The sequence below is a fragment of the Leucopleurus acutus genome (genome assembly GCF_964270905.1).
Source record: "Leucopleurus acutus genome assembly, chromosome: 11".
Classification (NCBI taxonomy): Eukaryota; Metazoa; Chordata; class Mammalia; order Artiodactyla; family Delphinidae; genus Leucopleurus; species Leucopleurus acutus.
This window is the reverse complement of record NC_139152.1, coordinates 67,933,572-67,955,171: the sequence shown is the minus strand read 5'-3', so window position 1 is coordinate 67,955,171 and position 21,600 is coordinate 67,933,572. Positions and strand designations below refer to the sequence as shown.

The 21,600-nt window shown below is 36.3% G+C and overlaps 1 protein-coding gene across 3 annotated transcripts in view; it reads right to left on the bottom strand.

The window, feature by feature from the left end:
* TMTC2 (transmembrane O-mannosyltransferase targeting cadherins 2) overlaps positions 1–21,600 on the bottom strand; it is a 649,990-nt gene that overhangs the window by 387,409 nt on the left and 240,981 nt on the right. For all 3 annotated transcript variants that reach the window (XM_082850900.1, XM_082850901.1, XM_082850899.1), the window contains exons 5-7: positions 5,363–5,448; positions 4,711–4,895; positions 3,552–3,630 (exon numbers count right to left, since the gene is read on the bottom strand). In XM_082850900.1, the coding sequence (XP_082707026.1) occupies positions 3,552–3,630; positions 4,711–4,895; positions 5,363–5,448 (350 nt within the window). The remainder of the gene's footprint in view (positions 1–3,551; positions 3,631–4,710; positions 4,896–5,362; positions 5,449–21,600) is intronic.

Below are 21,600 nucleotides of genomic sequence, written 5' to 3'. Positions count from 1 at the left end.
CTATAGAGAAATCAGATTTATATTGGTAAATACAGAAAGAACTGCCAGAGAGAATACAAGGAGTGACTTCTGGAGTTTAAAGCCTACAGAAAGGATAATGATTACAACGGAAGGTAAATGTCACGAAACACTTACTAGGTTGGGCATTTGGTCCAACATGCTTTACCTTCATTATCTCACTCAATCCTCAAACTGACACTACCATTACAAGCACATTATGGATGGGGAAACTGAGGCTTCAGTTAAGTAATTTGCCCAACGGCACTCAGCTGTTAAGTGTCAGAGCCATAATTTGAACCTGGGCTATCTGACTTCAGACCATACTGAATCTCCCCTGAATCCAACCCATTCTCTCAAGAGGAAACTGAGGTCCACAACTGGCTAGGAGCAATTTTAGCAGTTATTGTGTGATTTGGCCTCTTAACATTTCATGTATTTTCATACCTTACTAATTATAACTGCCACCTAGGTGAAACTTTAATTTTTGTTATAAAAGTGATATATAGTGTCTTTTAAAATATGATTTGTACATGCTTGTAAATTCGCTTAATTTTGGATGGGACGACACTCCTCAATTATTGTTACTCAATCACCTTGATCCTATGAAATCAAAGAGAATAATGAGAACGTATTTTTAAATAGACTTTTAAGTTTACTTATAAATGATCACAATAAAAACTAAGTCTTAGGATAAAATATAGAAAAATTTAAGTTGGGAAGCGAGTAATAATCGATAATCAAACTTGTTATTTTCTATTAATACACAAATGCGAAAAATAGGCTCATTCGATGTTCAGCGTAAGTCAACTACTGGCATGCAGCATAGAGTGATACGTTTTTCATAAAATGTTCAAGGGAAGGGAAAATGCAAAGGGCTGGAGTGTTGGGGTTTTTTGTTTTTTTGTTTTGTTTTGTTTTTTTAAGCAGCTGCAATGAATTGAGTTATTAAAGTAATAATAACATTCAAATATAATTGTATTTTTTCATACCTATTCCTTTATGTCTCCTAACTTCCAAATAAAAGAAAATAAATAATGTTTGCAGATATACATGCAAGTGCTTGGGGGTAGTGGTCTTGAAGGGGTAAATGAATGAGCCGTGAGAAAAATGAATACTTGCAGGCTAAATCTCACCAGACGTTATAATCCATCACTGATCCCTAAAGGGCACCAATAATATGCAAATGTGAGAATTAGAAAACACATTCAAGGCTGTTGATAAACTTGATAGGATAATCAGCACATGTTGACAGACTAATGAAAATGATGAACTGATAGGGCAGCTTATCACCTGGGCCATTTTTTTTTCTTGTCAAATGGAGGCTAATCAAAACGTATTAGGAGTTAAAGCCAACACTCAGAGGATTTCACCCATTTGATTAGGAGGTGAACTCATTCTCGGAGAAAATTACAGTTTCGTGAACAACTGAAACTACAAAACCTAGTCAGCTGACAGACCGTCACATAAAATTAAACAGAAGGCAGCCACTATAATTATGGCAGAAATCTGGAATTATAAATTATATTGGGATTCTCCCCTTGCAAATTGTTAGAGGGCTTTGCAGAGTCTGGGCAAAGCGGCTCCCTCCTTCTATAATGGAAAATAAGACAAAGGACTAAGCAATCACCCCAGGGATACACTTATCTTTTGCTGCCTGTGTGTGCTCAGCATCTGTGTAACCACATGAGACACAGATCTCAAGGTACCAGCTGAATTTTCAATCAAATGTATTTACTTAAAATAATCGAATGAATTTTCTCAAATCATTAACTATAGTGAATACCACACTTCCTATTAACAATAAAGATGCCATACGCAGTCTGCTGCCGTGGATCTGAGTCCTTTCCTAATTTAAAGAAAGATGGCTTCTCTGATAACCGAGGAAAATTGGGAAAAAGTCCTTCCCAAGCATTAGCGTTAAAAATAAAATTATAAACTAAAACCACTGTGCCTGCTCAGACAAAACTAGAGAACACAGTTCTTTCAATATTCATTTTGAAATGAATAACCATCCAGCACTAACACAGAAGGTTAATTCAACTGATAAATCTAGGTACACACTTTATGGACATGTACATTTCACCTGAGTGGATAGATTGATGGTAAAATGTTAGATAGTGAAAGGCGCGGTTTTAATTCATAAGAGGGTAAAGACAAAAGTACATTTAAGGAAGTTAGATTTTACCTTTCAGTAATTATACCAAAGAGAAAAAGAAATAGCAACTAAAACTACTCCAGTGTCCTCTTTAACACGAGCGTTAACTCACCCTACTGCTGTCCAGGCTAAATGTCAGGATTCCCAGAGACAAGGAATGAATATATAAACCTCTCCCAAATCTTTTTTCTTTTTTTCTATTTACTGACCTGTGCCTTGTTATAGCTCTAAACTATTTCTGAATTTTCTGTTATTTAAAAAAAAGTAGAAGTGAGTGTCCTTGCCAGGCATATATTTTCTAGTTTGGGAGGACTTGGGATTTTATATGTGTACTCAGAGCCATACGGCTACTATCAAATGTCTCAAATCACAGAATATAAAAGCATAAAATAATCCTAGCGATCATGTAGTCACATTTAGTTTATATGCATGAGGAAGGCCTAGAAATACTAAGCAAGTTAACCAAGTTTAATGAAAAAGGAAAATCTGAGTTTGCGATTTGTTGTTCGGAGAAAAAGAAATATTTGATTTGAGGACAAAAGTAACCCCGTATCTGGAAACAGCAGAGTTAATCAATCAGCAGAACATCTTAAACTTTAGGGATTCTTTTCAAGAATCACATACTAAATAGGCAATTTTCAGGTGTGTCCATCATCAAATAGCTGTGGTAACAATTTCCTATAAGGCTGCCACGGATCAATTGCAGGTAATAGATTATTTTACTAGAAATTCTAGTTCTTGACCTCTTGTACCTAGAAAAATCAATGCCCTAGCGTACATACTTTCCGATTAATAAGAAAATTAAGCTAATTATTCAATGTAGAAAAAGAAATAATTGTAGTAGGATATTTACACTCTTCACAGTATTGTTTTTACTCTAAAATAATACCCTGAAAAAAAACCTCTTGAGATCCAAGCCTTTATCAGCGAAAACCATACAAGTTGGCTCAGTTGCTCACATTTTTTTATAAGCATCAAAACCATGAATCTCTACATCATAGCAATGTTTATTTTTGAGGAGGACATTATGATTAAGAAAATAACATGATCAAAAATTATCACAAATTTCATAAATTCATTGAAATCTACATGTACTTTATTCATCATTTTCAATCTCTAGGGTCTAGCTAACACTCAAAACCCGCTTCAGTTTTTGAGCCCCTTTTGAACAACTCTGGGATCCAGCCAATTGTTGAAAATCACTATGTTAACACATTTATTTCTCCTAGAATAAGTATGCTTTGTAAAAATTTGAATGTGACACTCAATTGTGAACAGGGTTTTTTTAGTGAAGATTAACAATATGATTTATTAGAATTCCATTTAACAGAATTACAGGTTTCAAATTTTCCATAGGTCCCTGAAATATCAATTAAAATATTACTATTTTACTTACCCATCATGTTGTACAAGCTCTGTGGGGCAAACTGCCTTGGCATTTTCTGAATTGCTTCCTTGTATACACTAAGTGCATCCTAATTTAAGAAACAGAAAAAGAGCTAAAGTACAGGGCTAGTCACTGAAAATAAAATAACAACATCCTTCCAAAATTAAAATCTTCCATTGCTCTTTCTAAATGGTATTTAGAGGAAAATAATTAAGCCGTCCTTTCATATCATACTGCCTCCATTTCATGAATAAAAATATTCAACCCAGTCCGTGAAGAAGGTCATATAAAAATCAGTTTAACAAGGAGTCAAATGTTACCATTGTTCTCTCAATATAAATTTTTCAGTTCCCATAGATTATGCAATAAAATAACCAGAAGTCACCCACAGTCATCTAAAATCTGTAGGTACTTCAAGTCAGGCGATCAAGTAGGATCTAAATAAAATATCGACTAACGAATCTTCTAGCTACTGAGACCTACTGAGATCATTAAATGCAATTATTTTTAAAATTCTATTTTCACCCTCACGTTGCAATCTTAATACATCGTGTAAGAGTGTGTGTGGGTGTCATTTGAGGAGGGAGGAGCCATACTGAATGGGAGAGAAGAAACCCATGCAGGCAGGCTTCGTGAGAGAGACAGGGAACACAGGACTGGGTCAACCTCCCAACTTCCCATACAAGACCCTGTCTCCATCACCTTTCCCCCCTCCCCAATTTAAAAAGACAATAAAATTAGTTTTCACTGGGTTATTGTTTTAAAAAGAATGAAAAGAAACGAGTAGGATTTATATCAAATCATTTACTCAATACGCAGAGTACAAAAATGTATTTTTTAACATCAAAAAATGGATATAGATAAAAATAATAATGTGTCTTGAATTGTAAAATCAAAGAGATGGTGAGCAAACAAGCTTGAGCTGCAATGCATGTTATTTCCTTTTCCTGAGGAGTCATAATTACGCTGAGAAATTCACAGTGAAGAAACCATTAGGTTTTGCTTGAGCAGAGTTTTTTTCCAAAAGAATTTCACCATAAAACTCTTTTAATAAAAACACTTATGAGCTTCTTAAATGATCAGTGTCCCTACAATGAGATTGTAGGTAGAAAACATTGAGACTAGATCAGAACAAGGGGGAGGAATAAGGCAGAGGTTTTGGCCTGACCTCATAGTGTCCCTGCTCATGATAGAGTTTCCCCAGGTTGTACAGACAGCTGGTGACCGAGCTCTTATGGGCATGAGGGTCCTTTAGGTTTTCGTCAGGGATCTCAGAACACTTCAGGAACGTGCGTCGAGCTTCTTCCGTCTTTCCTTGGTTCATTAGAATAATCCCGGTGTTTAAATATGCAGCTGAGGGGAGACAAGTGGAAATACAAATGTTGAGAAGATGATGTATACTATGGAAACAATAAAGTTATCTTTACTTCCGTTTTGTTTCTATGCATTATTTCTGATTTTAAAAGAAAACCAAGAAATAAATACCCAGGGAACAACTATACAAAACAACAATGTAGTAAGAAGTACAGGTATCACCGAAAAAAAAAAAATATCAGAGTCTCTGCCTTCAAGGAGTCAGAATATTTTGAGCTTAATATCTAGATGAATAAAAGTTATATTTATCTTAATATATTAACATGATAAACAGGCACCAAAATATTAAAATTGGGAGAGATGTAATTGTTAAAGTCTCATCATTTGATTGGCAAGTATTCAGAAATAGAGTTACCAGGTTTTTTAATCTGTGAGGCTTTAAATCACCATCTTCACGAAGGGAGGGGGAGGGAGGGATATTTTAAAAGGACTTGAATGTTACTTACAAGCCAGCGTAGGCCTGCTCCCGATCGCCAATTTATAATAATGTAGCGCTTCTGCAAACCTGCTGTTCTCTTGTAGAAGTAACCCTCTGCATGAGCAAAATAGAAATTTGGAGACAAGGCTGTATTACTATACATAAAATCAAATTTTCATTTTATATTTCAAAAATAAAAATGGTTAATGGGGCCATAAAAATGATGAGGTACTATAAAAATAAATTCTAAATAGAAGGAAATGATTACTCAGGAGAGAAAATACTAGAGAGGGATCAGCTGCATTTACGTTACATTAGGAAGTATTAAGAAGTAATTTCAAAAAGCTCTTTACCCCCTACTGAAATTTCCCTTTTCCAGCAATCTTTTCTCTCCCACTAGAATTACAAACCACCTGGATTTCTCCTTGGAGCACGCAGTTTTTCATCACTTCAGAAAGGAAACCTGTCTAAGGCCCTGATATACATAGATACATTTAAACCTGAGACGCCTCTCCCACTGGCCATATTGCTTGGGAAATATTGGCCCATGACTGCTTGAAAGGCAAAAGGTAATCTGGATCAATAGTATAGAGTCAGAATCTTATCAGATCCCATCAAAGACTGAAGACCAACCACATTGTTATTTCCTTATTATTTGGATTTGGTCAAATAAGCTTAAATTTCAGAACACTGGGCGAATTTCAGTTCACTGTTGCGAGACGTGCTTTGGTCTACAGACCCTCAGACTCTGGGCCTCCCTAGGAGGCTCCTCTGGCAGTGCGTGGCCACATGGATTATCCCAGCATTTCCAGGCCCTGCCCTCATGACAAGTGAGAATCAATTATAAGCACGTCTGTGAAAATACAGTGCCAAGGAACTGGACTAAGTTCTGAAAGTTCTCACGGAGGGCTTTCTGGCCTATCCCTATTCTCATATAATCAGCAAGTGTCTTACAGACATTTGGCACCTCTCTTGGACCCGAGTACTACTGTCATGAACCTCAAAGTGCAGATTCCATTTGCCAGCTCCTGAGGCCTCCAAAAGGCGGTAAAATGGAGGTTTGCAAAATGAGAAGGCCACTGATAAAAACTTATCATTTTGTAGAGTATTTCTAAGTACTCAGCTTTTTACTTAATGGGCATGATTGAAAAATAATGAAGTAAATCATTTTGAAATTAAAGTTTGCTCACTTGTGTCATTAGCATATATTAACCTCATTATTTCTATTATTTGTTAAAAGAGCCATTTGAATAAATGAAACTGTTCCAAACCACATTAACAGTTACACATACACAGAAATGTACATATCTGTAGAAAATTTAGAGCAACAATTTGATAATGAAATTGATGCGCTTTGCTGTTAAGTGTACTTTTCAGTTGCTAGGAACAAGGAAAAACAAAGCTTCCTGCTGCATTTAAGAGTCTGTGAAAAAGTTCAGTTGTCTTTAGAAGCAAGTAAAACTGATAAAGAGAAAGAACACTCACATATCTTCCAAAAAGGAGTAATATTCTTTATAAAAATAATTTTGACAAAATGCTTTCCGGGCTTCCCTGGTGGTGCAGTGGTTGAGAGTCCGCCTGCCAATGCAGGGAACACGGGTTCGAGCCCTGGTCTGGGAAGATCCCACATGCCGCGGAGCAACTGGGCCTGTGAGCCACAACTGCTGAGCCTGCGCGTCTGGAGCCTGTGCTCCGCAACAAGAGAAGGCCGTGACAGTGAGAGGCCCACGCGCCGCGATGAAGAGTGGCCCCTGCTCGCCGCAACTAGATAAAGCCCTCGCACAGAAACGAAGACCCAACACAGCCAAAATTAATAAATAAATTTGAAAAAAAATGCTTTCCAGTTAGCTAAGCTCATACACATTATCTCATTTCAGAAACATATCTACAACCTTAATTGTCTTTGTCACTTTCCTTTGAGAAAGATAAAGAGGTGTTTCTTGTTTGATACAAGGCCAATGTCATCAGAGGAGAAATCCATCTTAATCCGAGTCTTTCTTCTTTCTTTAGGAACTAAAGTCCTTCCACGAGCCCCTTCTTATCCAATATCTTCAATCTTTTTCCCCATTGCAATTTCCTTTCCCTTAAGACTACAAAAATGTTTGTGTGCCTCTTAGCATAGAGCGGAAGATAAAACCCTACCACCTTATCATTCCTGCATCCACCTCTTAACTACCTCTTACTGTCGTTCTTCCCCTCAAAGTCAGATTTCCTTTGAGAATAAGCTGTGGTGCCCATGTCCAATGACTCAAAATCCCATTTACCCCTAAATCCAGTTTAGGCTCTTTCCCAGAATTCTGCTGAAATGTCATAATCGAATTTCCACTAATTATCAAACTCCCAAAATAGTTTGCTTGTATGAATCACCTACTCAACTGTAGCATCTGTGACTATTAAACCTGTTTTCCTTCCTGAAACTCTTGTGTTTCCTCGGCTTCTGGAAAACCAGTCTTCCTTATTCTCTATCCCTGAGACTATCCTTCCAAGAATGAAGAAAAGTGTATCTTTATTCATATATTCCTTTAAAAGAAGTTGGTATTTCCCAGGACTTTGTCTTTTTCTCCTTTTCTTGGTAAGTACTGTCTCTGCATGACAACATGCATACATGCAGCTCATATGCTGACTGTTCTCAATTCTAAATCAGTGATCTCTCTCCTGACATCCAGATCTGTTGAAAATTCAACAGCTTACTCAACCACATCAATCTAGGTGCTTATTAGCTGGAATTTCAAAACCAACACATCCAAAAATTGAAAGCAATATTTCCCACTCAAAAATAAAGTGATAAATGAAAGAGATAAAAGAAGAAAAAAATCTTTCCTCAACAATTAGAACCATCCTTTACATCAGTTGCTAAAATCAGAAACCTGGTTATCACTCGTGACTTTTCACTTACCCTCAAAATCCCAGGTTTAAAAAGTTTCCAGAGCCCACCAATTCTTATTTTATTTTCTAAGGCTCTTTACTCTGGCCCCTCAAGGTTCACTTTTACAGATCTGGCAGAGCCCTTTTTACCTTTCCTGTCACCTAAATAACTGCAATCGCCCACTAATTAGTCTGCACATAATGACATTCCTAAAGGACAAATATGCTGTTAGGCTAGACAAAAAGAACGTGAGGAGATGAATGCATATCTTTGAAACTGTACCTAAAGCCCATAAACCTGGAAAATGATGTATTCAGCCTCATGGGCTCCCCCATACTGATGTATTACAGTCCTGTCATTTTCTACCTCATAAGATACAGCATGATAACCACACCTAGACAATCCTGTCCAGCCTGCCTCATTCTTTGGAAGAAACTAGTCACACAGAGGGATGGAGCAGCTAAGTCTCCAGGATTATATATAAAGTGCCTCTTTGAATTAGACAGCATCATCCTCTGTATCATCTGAATAAAGTTAGCAACGGAATGAGTCCAAGTTAGAAGGCTATTCTGACCAATTTCTCATGGCTAAGGATTTAATTGAGCATCAACTATGCTCTAGTATGCACACTGCAAATGTGAACAAGACAGATGCACTCTCCTGTGGATGCACGATCTATTGAGGGAGACAAATAAGAAAATAAATGGTGTGGAAAATTACTATGATAGGGCACAGAGGAGCAACACCGCTCTAGCTCAGGAATGGACAAAGGAAGGTTCACGGAGTGCAAGTGCCATTGGGCAGAGGCTTGAAAGTAAGCAGCAGTCAAGAGTGTCATCATCAGCCCCATGTTACACAGGAAGAAAGCGAGGTCCACGGAGAATTTACCAACTAACCCTAGGTTTTATGGTTAACAAGAGACAAAGCCAGGACTGGAACACAGTTTCTCTGATACTAAATCCCATGCTCTTTCTAAAAGAAAAAGAGAAGAGGAGAGAGAAGATAATTCAAGTCTAGATGCATATGTACTAGGTTATGTTTCCTTTTGCTCTAAAATTCTTCAGATTTTGGATAATATGAATTTGCATTAATGCTCTGAAAAGGAATCCAAACGCCATTTTGACAGTTCAGGATGAATTTGGGTCAATTCTAGCACTGTAACAATGAAGCTTCTATTACTGCTGTTCTCCACATTTATAGAACCCATTCTTTATTTTACTGAAGACTGGATAGAAGGATAGAAACCCTTCACATTGTAATAGTTGTGGTTGTAATAATAAGAACGACAACAACAGCTAAACCTATTTGGCACTTACAGTGCTACATATATTAACTTAATTTACATATATTAACTTATTACTCATCAATAATCTTATGAGGTAGGTTATTATTACAAGTCTCATTTTACAGATGATGAATCTGGGGCAAGTAAAAGTTCTGCAACATACCAGAGGACACACAACTAGCAAGAAGTGTGCCACAGTTCAAGCCCAGCAATCCGATTGTAAAGGAAGATCTGTATTTTAATAGACCATTCATACCAAAGGCTTTTCCACAGCTGTTTAAAATTGATGACACAGTTTGTTTACATGCTGATCATGTCAATAAAATCTTCTGGTTTCTATGTATATTAAAAACAACAACACATTTTAATATACCATCAAGCTAGAATCTAATAAGAAATAGTGTTATTCATGTTATGTGAAGTTGCTTTACAATTAAGGAAACTGGCCCATGCTATAGATTAATGTGAATTCAAAGTGTCTTTTGGGGGAGAAATTGAAAAAATGTTATTGATCTCTAAATAATAAATGGTTGGGTCACTTTTATGTATCTGTGTGTAGGTGGATATATTACAGTGTATTTTAATAGATTCAAATCTTTTACTTCTCATATTTCTCCCCCAGTGATTTATCTTTCAGAACCACAGTCACTGAAATTAAGCAGCCAGTGAAGAATACAAACTGGAGAAACAGAAAGAATAAATACTTGTTACAGTCAAAGGAAGAAAACACATCTGGATACAAAAAGTACTATTCACTGTAACACTTAAATTCCAGAAGGCCACTTTACTTCAAGAAAAAAACAACAAAATGCCCTCCCTTAAATCCTTTCAGCTTCTTTTTTTTAACCAGATTTTGACCATTTTCTAGGAATTACCATTAAGTGTGTAGAATTTCTTTTTCTTGCAGAAGTTTTGCCCATCTTTACCCCAATCTCCCCTAACAACCCCTTCTCTAAAATACCATTAAAAATAAGAATCACAATACTCCAGATACTTGATAAATGAAAACCAGTCAAACCCACGGTAACAGTGGATTGGACAGAGTTAAATGCAAACATTAAGTGTAAACAGGCATACAAATCCCTAGCTGATCCTAAATATTGACAGAGACAGAAGGGGAGCATTTTTTAGTACAATCTTTCTCAACCAGGGGTGACTTTGTCTCCCAGGGGACACTGGGCAATGTCTGGAGACGTTTATGGTTGTCACAAGTGGGTGGATGCTACTGGCATCTAGTGGGTAGAGGCCAGGTATGCCATTAAATATGTAAACATGTTAGAAGACACAAGACAGCCCCCCAAAGCAAAGATTTATCTGGCCCCCAATGTCAACAGTGCTGAGGTTAAGAAACCACATTTAGCATTTCATACGTACTAACTGCAACATATCTGTTCAGAACATAAGGTCCTCATGTCCTTGTTAACCACATACATGAACTATGTAGAGAACACAGAATGTAAAAAAGCAAACTACAGGGAATAAATTATTTTTTTCAATAAAAATCGAATCTATCATCATTTCTACTGACTTTTCGTTTAAAAAGGCAAAAACATAAATTATCTAAATTATTTTAAAAAGCATGCCCTTCCCCACTGCTGTCAGTACATACAAACAAAATGCCAGTGGCTCTTTGTAGAAGGTTGCCCTCAATACAGAACTGTCAAAACAGACAAATCCTCAAGTAGAGCTAGCTTTTGCCTCAGGTTCAAACAAAGGTCTTTAAAAATCGTTGAAATCCGACATGTTCGAATATTGGTATTAATAAAGCACATCAGAAGTATACTTTTCAAGAACATGTATTGCAGTAAACAGAAGAACAGTATAGTTTTCAAGAATATGAATTGCAGTAAACTAAGCGGACATTTACTCAGAACATGGGTGAAACAGGATGTGGTTTACAGAGCCAAGAGCTGTTAAGACCAGGGAAATACTAAAGGACAGCAGCTTTCTTTCTTTTTTCAATTTCATTAAAGCATAATTTGTGGCACTCCTACACCATATTAAACATTGAGAAGAAGATTACCAAACAATAGGTAAATATTTTTTGAATGAACTATCTTATGGTGAAGACAGATGATCAAACACTCACAATACAGTGTAAATGAAGCATAAAGTGTTCTGGGAACCCACAAAAGGGACACTTTTCCACGATGACAGGTCAGGTGAGGTTTGTAGGGAAGGCAAGCATGCAGGGAATGGAGTTTCAGACAGATCAGGCCGCCATGCTTATGAAAACTCAAAGTTACAGAGGATAGCATTTTAATCTACCAGTAGCAGTAACGACAAGCTTCATGGAAATTAAATGACGATCTATGTTAGAAGCCTTCTGGAAACTGAAAAGCTTAAACAACTTAAAATTAAGATTATGTTATTGAGAATATTTCAGTAATAAGTTGTTTGGTTATTCCCTGGGCAAAAATTCTTAGTCATCAAAATAAATCAGATAGCTTAATGTTTACAGGCAATGGTTCACAAAATAATTGATAATCCTTAAGGTCCAAATACTAACAAAAACATCATGTTCATGTTAAATTGAGACATTTTTTCTGAACTTTATTTTGTTTGATTATCTTTTAACACATGTAGGTACTCTGAAACTAAGATTTCTTTCCTCAGAGATAAGACATTATATGTTTTAGATGTTCAATGTTTTCCTAAAGTATTCATGCCTCTGAAATTTCCCAACTGACATTAATTGGCATTGGCTTGGCATCATATATAAACTTTGCATTAATTCAAATTTAATAACTGATTTTGCTAATTCAGCTGATGACTCTAATAATGAGATTTTATATAATTTAATTGTGAAATGGCATTACAGTTGCATTTCCTCTGTTTTTCCAAGATTAATGCCTAGTTTTAGTCTATGTTCATAATAGTATATTTGGAAACATAAATCATTAATCTCTATTATCAGACAGAAGTGATAATTAACAGCATGTCAAACTCATAACACACAAATGCCCCCAAATCTTGCTTGATAAAATAGGTATCAGGCAAAAATCTCAAGTGACTATCCCAGCAGTAAATGGAATGAAACTCAAAGTCCTTTTTAAAAACAGAAGCTGTAAGTAAAATGAATAAATTACTACTACTTGAATCAACTGCAGTAATGCCAAGGTTTAGGGTGACACAAGAGCTTAGAAATTAAGTATCTAATATGCACAAGCCACTGAATACATACAAAGAACCAGAATCAATCAGGACAGGAGTCTTGGTCATGTGACTAAATTCTATCCAATGAAATGAAAGCACAGTAGCCAGAGGACCTCTAGGAAAAGTCCTCAAAGAGGAGGGAGCATGTTCTCCCTCCTCCCTTCCTCTGTCCTGCTGACTATCGGTGGAGGCCCAGTTCTGAGGATGGTAGAGAAAAGCCCTGTTCTGAAGACGGTAGAGAGCAAACTGAAAGGAGCCCAGGAAACTGAGCCCTTTATGAAAATTTCCCATGACCCTGGGACTGCACACCTCTGGACTTCTCTGTACAGAGAATACAATTTTAACTAGTTTAAGCTAATGTTATTTGGGATTTCTTACCACTTACTTCCTTATCCTCTTCTCTACTGATAAAAAAGCACATGTAAATGACCCAATTTCGTTCCTTTATTTGGCTGAGTAATATTCCATTGGGTCATCTGTAGAGATGTGCATGGATCTAGAGACTGTCATACAAAGTGAAGTAAGTCAGAAAGAGAAAAACAAATATCGTATATTAATGCATGTATGTGGAACCTAGAAAAATGGTACAGATGAACCGGTTTGCAGGGCAGAAATAGAGACACAGATGTAGAGAACAAACATATGGACACCAAGGGGGGAAAGCGGCGGGGGGTGGTGGTGTGATGAATTGGGAGATTGGGATTGACATGTATACACTAATATGTATAAAATGGATAACTAATAAGAAGCTGCTGTATAAAAAAATAAAATAAAATTTAAAAATTAAAAAATATATACATATAAAAGCACATGCATTGTTTTGTTTAGTTTTTCTTTTGTTTTTTTAAAAACTAAAATATGTAATATCAAGTATGGCTCTTATAGAGAATTTTAAGGAAAACTTCTATTAATTATATTTGAATGAATACAAAGTATGTGTTGTCTGGTTTTGAGTGATAACCAGATGAGACAATTTGCCAGGTACGAAATTTGCAATTAAAATATTCAATTAAACTTATACAATTTTAGAGTGTAATAGGGGCATGAAATTGGAACTCTTAAATTAAATGTCTAGACATCAGAGTGGTCAGAGTTATCACTCTTTGCCCAAAAGAGTGATGACATTAGTAGCATTTTTTAATATAAAAGCATTTTAGTTAATCCTCTCAATCCTCAAATAACTAGAAAGAAGCAGATTCATAGGCATTATCACATGAAATAGAAATAGGTAGGATTTTAATCTCAGAAAAAAGATATAAGTGAGATATAAGTGATTGAATTTGAGTTCCACGGGAGATTCCAGAGACAAAGCTATATAAATTTTCTGGTCTCACATGGCACATCTATGGCTTTCAGGTCACCCTAGATAACAGATTTTGTATTTGAGGACCACGCAAAAGAATTCTCTCTACTCGTATTTTTTTTTCTCAAATCATAAACTCAACTTTCCTTCTCTCCTTTTCTTTTAATTAAACTAGAAAAGCACTAAGAGAGCAAGGGAATATAAACAGTTAACTTTTTACTTAAAACACACAATTTCAATTTATTAGAATAATAATATGTGTGTTACAAAAAGCATAATTTAATTGGATACTAATTTTAAACTACTGCTAAGTTATTATACATGATAACTATATACTGTATGTACTCTGAGCAAAATAAAAAGATGTCACTTCTTGAAAAGGTTAAATCCCACTGAGCAGTGAGCAAGTTGTTTCCCCGCTCCATACTTTGATTGCATGAAAAAGAATGGAAATGGAGATGGAGAAAAAGACAACAACCATGTGACGTGAACTAGACAGATGCGCACACAGGATTCTGTTACATAGCTCCCCAAAGCTGAAACCCGTTTCACTGGGTATCACTTCTAAGTGTCACAGAACTGCCCAGTAATACAGTTTCAGAAAATACAGTTAAGCCTCCTCTCTGGTATCTTTCTTTTGACACAGACCTGTTTATTTGTTCTAAATTGGATTTTGTTTAGACTTTGACAACTGAATAAAGTACAGTAATGACATCCTATTTCATAAAGATGATTGTTTTTTATTCTAACCTATCAAATACGGGGCAGTAGGCATCCAATCAAAAAACTGTTTTTATATTTCCAACACATTACTAAAAACCTCATCAACTCCTATTAGGGGGAAAATGAACAAGTTGTAGCTTTTATTAACTTTATTTTAAAATTAGTTTTTGCTTAGGGTCTAAAGAAAGAGAAATGTATCCTCACTATAGTACCATGTCTGAAAAATAGATGAAGACTCAGTTAAATGGAGCATTCATTACGAAGATACTTCTTCTGAGTTAGAGTCTGGACTATGCCATCTAAATAAGCCTTTATCCCATATAAGTCCACTTCTCCTCTGTACCAGGTCCTGAACAAAATGCTTCACGATTATTATCTTATGTAATTCTCTCAATAAACCTATAAAGGTATAATCCCCATTTTACAAATAAGGAGCCCCCAAATCGGAATGGCTACTCAAATCTACATAGCTAATTTTGTTGAATCTGGGATACACAGACTACATTGTATATTAATATAGGCATAATTCACTTTATACCTGTCTTCCGAATATATAATTATGGCTGTATTTTCCTCTACATGTCATACAATAATAATAGGTGTGAATATACTTTCCTAGTTAAAAAATAGCACTTAAGAGGAAGTAAGAAAGAGAATTAACACTCGATGTGTGTTTTCCATATTATTTCTTTTCATAATTAAAATTAGCAATTTCAAATATTATTACTCTTTTTACTTTAGAGATATGAAAACATCAGAGATAGAAATTAAACAACTTGCCCATGATAACACAACTGGAAAGTCTTAAGATGAGGCTCAAATTCAGAGCGGCCAGGCTTCAAGTCACATGTCTTTCCATGTCTTTTCCCATATTAGTCCACTGGGAATATGGACCTGTTCTTAGTTTAAGCATTTATAATTGCCCTCTCTCTCCTGCTCATATACCCAGTGCTTTTCCATTTTCTGTATCAACAAATTTCTCTTCTCTCTTTCTGTATTTATACATGCCCATCCCAATATATAAACATCTTGGATTTGCTTCAAAGGTGGGTAAACTACAGCCTCCAATGCCAAGTCAACTTCTCCAAGAAATGCATCATAACCAATATACTTGGTGTGATAGTTAATTTTATGTGTCTATTTCATTGGATCATAGGAGACCCAGAACACTAGTTAAACATTATTTCTGAGTATGTCTGTGGGGATGTTTCAGGAAGATTAGCATTGTATTCAGCAGATGGAGTAGAGCATATTGTCTTTCCCATTGTAGGTGGGCATCATCCAATCTGTTGAGGGTCTGAATAGAACAAAAAAGAGAACAGGAAGATTTCTTTCTCTCTGTCTCAGCTGGGACACTGATCTGCCCTCAGTAATCCTGGTTGTCAGGCTTACAGACTCAGACTGGAATTTACACCACCATCCTTCCTGGGTCTCCAGCTTGCAGAGGGCAGATCATGAGACTTTTCAACCTTCATAATTTCATAAATCAATGACTTACAATAAATCTCTTTACTATACATACACACACACACACACACACACACACACACACACACACACACACACACTAGCGGTTCAGTTTCTCTGGAGACTCTGATTAATACAACTTATAAAGGGGTTTCCCTGAGTTATTCTTGTGCTCAAGACCTACTTCTCTTAATGGAAATGTTTACCAGTGAGTGTAAGCAGTATCCTCACACAAGAGAGCTGTGAGCTGTTAGAAACGGAATGAAATTAACAGCTAACAAACTCTTTAGCTTTTTATTATACAATTATATCAAGTTTCCAGGAACTTTATTTAATCCTTGCTACAACACTAGGTGATATCAGAGCCCAATTTTGCAGATGAAGAACAAGGATTAAGCAACTTGACCAAGTGCAGGACCAATAAATGGGAGATCTGAATCCAAGTCTGTTTAATGCCAAAACCCATGCCCTTAATATTTCACAAAGCTGCCTCCATGGTGCAAAGGTGAGAGTTAAATTTTTTAAAAAATGAAACTTTTCCCTTTTCCCCACTAAGAACTAAAGCATACCTAAGACAAAGGCATTGACCACCAGTGATGGAACTTTGAACCTATATACAGACTTGCTTTTATTCTTTGCTATTTACAGGGGCTATCCAAAATCGATGACTAATTATTATGTCATTTTTTGAAGGAGAGATATTTGTCAGTTGGATGGTGTACAATCACTGTGGAGGAACCCCAAGCTGGGATACAGGAGTAGGCCAAAGCTTGACCTGCTCAGTAAAAGTCAACGTAATTAGACTCTTGATTTGTTCATTCATTCATTCAAAATATATTTTGAAAGTGCCATTATAGAGATTTTAATGACTGGCAGAAAAGAGAGATAATTTAAAAAGCAGTAACAAAGTTGTGTACAGGGTACCATGATACAGTCTGATGCACTGTGGAAGTCCACAGAAGGAAACCTAACTTAAAACTAGTTTGTTCAGGCACTGGGGGAAAAAAAAAAAAAAAAAAGAACATTTGTGAATTCCACAGGAATCAACACACTCAAAAAAATATTACCAAAAAACATCAGGGCCTGATTCCATCACAGATATGGTTATAATTTGGGTTAGGGATGTTCCCATGGGCACACAGTGATTTAGTGCAATGCAGTCACTTTAAACATAAATGTTCAACAAAGTGGGTGTTTTCTTTGTCCCTTAACAGCAGGGCTCTAACAAAAGTCTGCTGTTGAAGCAATAAATTATGAAAGAGGAAAAGGTATCATGTATCTCACAGACCAGCAGGAATAGGTGTTAGGTCAAACCAGCAGTTTCTAACTTAAGAACAGGCATGAGCAGTTCCAAAAACGAAAGTCTTAGCCTATCTCTTTTGGCCTGGAATAGATTTTACAACCTAGAAACAATTCACTCATGGGCTTATCCTGCAGTACTTGAAGAACTGAAAGAAAACACCATTTATAACAATGTTCCTAAAACTGCCCTTGCAGGTTTAATTTTGGTGCTGAGAAGAGATGTCCCTTCACCCAACTCAAGGGTCAAGAGAGCAAGGATCTATTCGTGTCAGGAGTCATCATTTACAGGTCCTAGCAGTGGGAACCAGAGGCAAATTAGTGGCTGGAGACAAGGAAAGAGAGCTGGCGGAGCGCCAGAAGATCTGAACGGAATGATGAAAAGTTGGGGACTGAGGTGCTCAATGAAGAGAAAAATGGGTGAATACTTTCAGCGCCACTTGCTTTTTACACACACACACACACACACACACACACACAGAGTCATTAAAATGAAAAACCAAAGGCTATTCACAGAATATAAACGGCGTTCAAAATTGGACTACCTTTAGACTTCAGGACAGCTCAGATTAATTCCCTAACCTGAAATTTCTATTCTCTAAGAAAAGTGTCTGCCTGTCATTTCCTGAGTCTGATGATGAGATGTGGTTACACTGACCAGGTTGGATCTGGTTGTTCTTCTCTAGATGATTGGCGAGCATTTCCTCACAGTGTTCTCCTTATTATCAGAACTGCAAGATGGGATCACTCCTTCCTCTTGCCATTCATCCAACCTCTATCTAGTCATTTCCAACTACAAGGGTGCCTGGGGCAAAGTCAACTTAGGGGCACTGTAATTGCAAGCAATGGAGGAGTAAAGAGAAAGGGCATCCTTCAGTCTCTGATTCTACAGAGGTAAACAGGGACAGAGGAAGAAAGAAAAAGCAGGGAGGCAAGTCTCTGAAATAATCCTTGATGCACTCTTCACACACAATGAGCTTAAGGAAAATGGATGTACCTAAATCATGGAAAGCACACATAAATATACATGCAACATATATTTGTCGAGCTTGTTTCTGTGAGCTAAACACTGTGCTAGGCACTTAGGAGACATATATATATAAACCCTGTCTTCAGGGAGCTTACATGTTAGCAATATACAAAATAAACTATACATTTGTATTTATTTTAATACCATTAGACAGAGCTAAATAGGAAATTATAAAGTTCACTAGAAGGTGATAAATGTAATGTAAAAAAAGGAATTAAGTAAAGGAGAACAGGAGTTGGAGAGCAGTGGAGGGGCTGCAGTTTAAATAGTCCATCTGGGGAGCCCCATGCAATTGTTTGGAGCAAAGAATTGAAAGGAGTGATATGAGATATAATTTAGCCACAGTAATAATTTAGTACATGTTTATATGAATAATATATAAGAGAAAAATAAGCAGCAGATGACAAGATATTAATTTTTAAAATTCACCATCATCTGAATACCCAGATGGCCTCCAACTTCTATTATACTTTAAGCAACTTCTCCAGAACACAGGCAAAATCAGTCACGTTTTGTGTAAGAGAAAAAATAAATTAAATGGAAGACAATATTACTGTATTTCCTGGTGTATCTAGGAAATACTTCTTAAGTCATAGTAATTGGAAATCTGCAGAGGACTGATTGGAACGACTCAAATAACAAATTTACATCTGTTCAGTTTTTTCAGGAGTAGAGGAAAAAAGACACTTTTTTTTTTCATAGTGCAAAACCTCCTTCTGAGAAAACTGAAATTAATTTATTTGAAATTCTGCTGCCTATCAGCCTTCACTTTCCATATGAACATAATTTTAGGAACAACAACAAAAATGCTTCTGGCCATTTGAGCAAATTTCAATCAGTTTTAAAGTTAAACCAAACAAAAGGCATTAAGACAGGATGCAATTATGAATTTCTTAATAAACCTCTTTTATAGGCTTTCTAATACATGTCTTCAAATTTACCTGCAGTGCTCTGGATAAAAATGACTATGAAATTAAAGGCCGTTTTAATGAGATTTCAGAAAAATGCCTTTCGTCGTTTTTCCAACATGGAAAATAGTTTAACTCTCTCTATACAGTTAATTTTGAATGAGTATTTCTACATAGAAAAGCATGACCCATACAATGCCATTTTAAAACTACATTTGTAATAGAAAACCTATAACACAAACAAGCATAGGAATGATTTAATCTCCTTCTTTCGCTTTGCCAGACTCCAATTTCTAAAAGGATTCTGATTTCCCTCAATTTTACTTTGGGTTGCAATGGGGAGGGCAAAGTTTAACAGTTAGTTCCAGCAAGCAATCCTAGACACCAGTACCACAATGTGTAGTTTCCACTGCTATAAAAGAAATGAGTGTGAAATAATAAGTGGTTTAATTCAATTCTATCCAAAAGCACTTGTTAGTACCAAGAAGGTGTCAAGGACTTCACTATGTGCTAGAAATAAAGACATAAATAAATTACATCCCCAGTCCCTAAGGAGCTCCTAGTGTGAATTTCAATTCTTTGGTCATTGTGTCCATGGATTTCATAGGATAAAATTATTCTCTAGGATATCTTGTAGCTTTGTGATGGCAAAATGTTATTCTCTACTACATTCAGGAGAAGTGAATAATATTTCCAAGTTTCTAGACCCATGATTGATGCCACTATTTTTTTTCCCCAACAGGGACACAAAAACCTCATAGAAATAATTAACTTCTCTACAGTACATGATCTTTGGCCATTTTCTCCCTTCTTACTGTCCTATCCATCAGCTTCAATGGCATCAAAGTATCCTGGGCTTCTTTCCTTCTCCTTGAGCACACTTTATGGTTCCACTTTCTCTACCAAGCTCCTTCAATATTCGTATTTCCCAGGATTCCATCCATGGTCCTTCTTTCCTTTATCCTTATACATATTACACACACACACACACACACACACACACACACACACACACACACACACACACACATATTATTGACAGTCAGTTTCAATTTACACACTTAGATAATTACTCCAAAATCCACATCCTCTACCTCAGAATGCTCTCATGAGTGGCAGAAACACGTTCTAGTTGCTTCGTGGATGCCCAAGAGTCATCTGAAACTTACGTAGCCAAAACCGTACAATTTTCCCCCTAAACAACCTCGTTCATTTGTCTTTCAAGTGTGATTCCTCTTGTCTTTCTCTTTATTATTCTTCCTTTTTCTCCAGCCTGAGTTAAGTCCCTGCCTTCTCATAATAATATAAGCATCTCTCTCTTAGAAGAGATATTACTTTATTACTTAACATATTTTTAAATCCAAACTTCAAGCTACTTGATGGGAGAAACTATACTTTCGTTGTCAGCTTATTCCTACCATCTAATAGAATACCTGTCACTCTGAAGGCACTAATATTTGGTGAATGAAGTAATGAATCCTTACTTCCAATACACAAACTTACAAATGTGTTCATATATACAAATGTACTCAGAAAATACAATCAGTATTAATCAAACTTTATAATTGGTCATTACATCTCATAAATGGGTGAAAATTAGTGATGTTTGACATAGGTGTTATCAGCATTGGGGATTTTAGAGTGGCAAGAAAACAGATTTCCCCTTGAAAGCTAGACTGTAAAATCAACTCACAATGAATCAGAGAACCAGTGTTCAAAAAATGAACTGTGGAAAGAAAATGGCCATGAAGCTAGCAGGTATGAAGTGCTTACTTGTTTAACTATATTAACACAACCACTGAGTACAAAATGTAAAAGTCTTCATGAAAGAGAGGTGGTGTGACTTGGAAGAAAGGTCTGTAAATGGGGATTTACAGAGGCAAATGCCACCAGCACTTTCCAAGGAAGGAAGAGCTTCAGCCAAGAGGTTTCATAGCATCAGGCTGTCTTAGACTAATGTCATTATAAATTAATCCATCCAATACTCTTTAGCCTGATGTTCTTATAAATTGAACACATGGATTTTAACAAATTTTAAATTTAAATTTAATTTAAATTTAAATTTTAACAAATTTTAACACATGGGTACATATGCTTACCGAACAGACTTATGATTCTCATGCAGATTTGACTGGACTCTGAGTCCTTCTAGCACCTGTGACAGTATAGTGGGGGAAATCCCATGAAAACACTACTACCACAGGGGAACTCTGTCACTCTTCTGTGTGT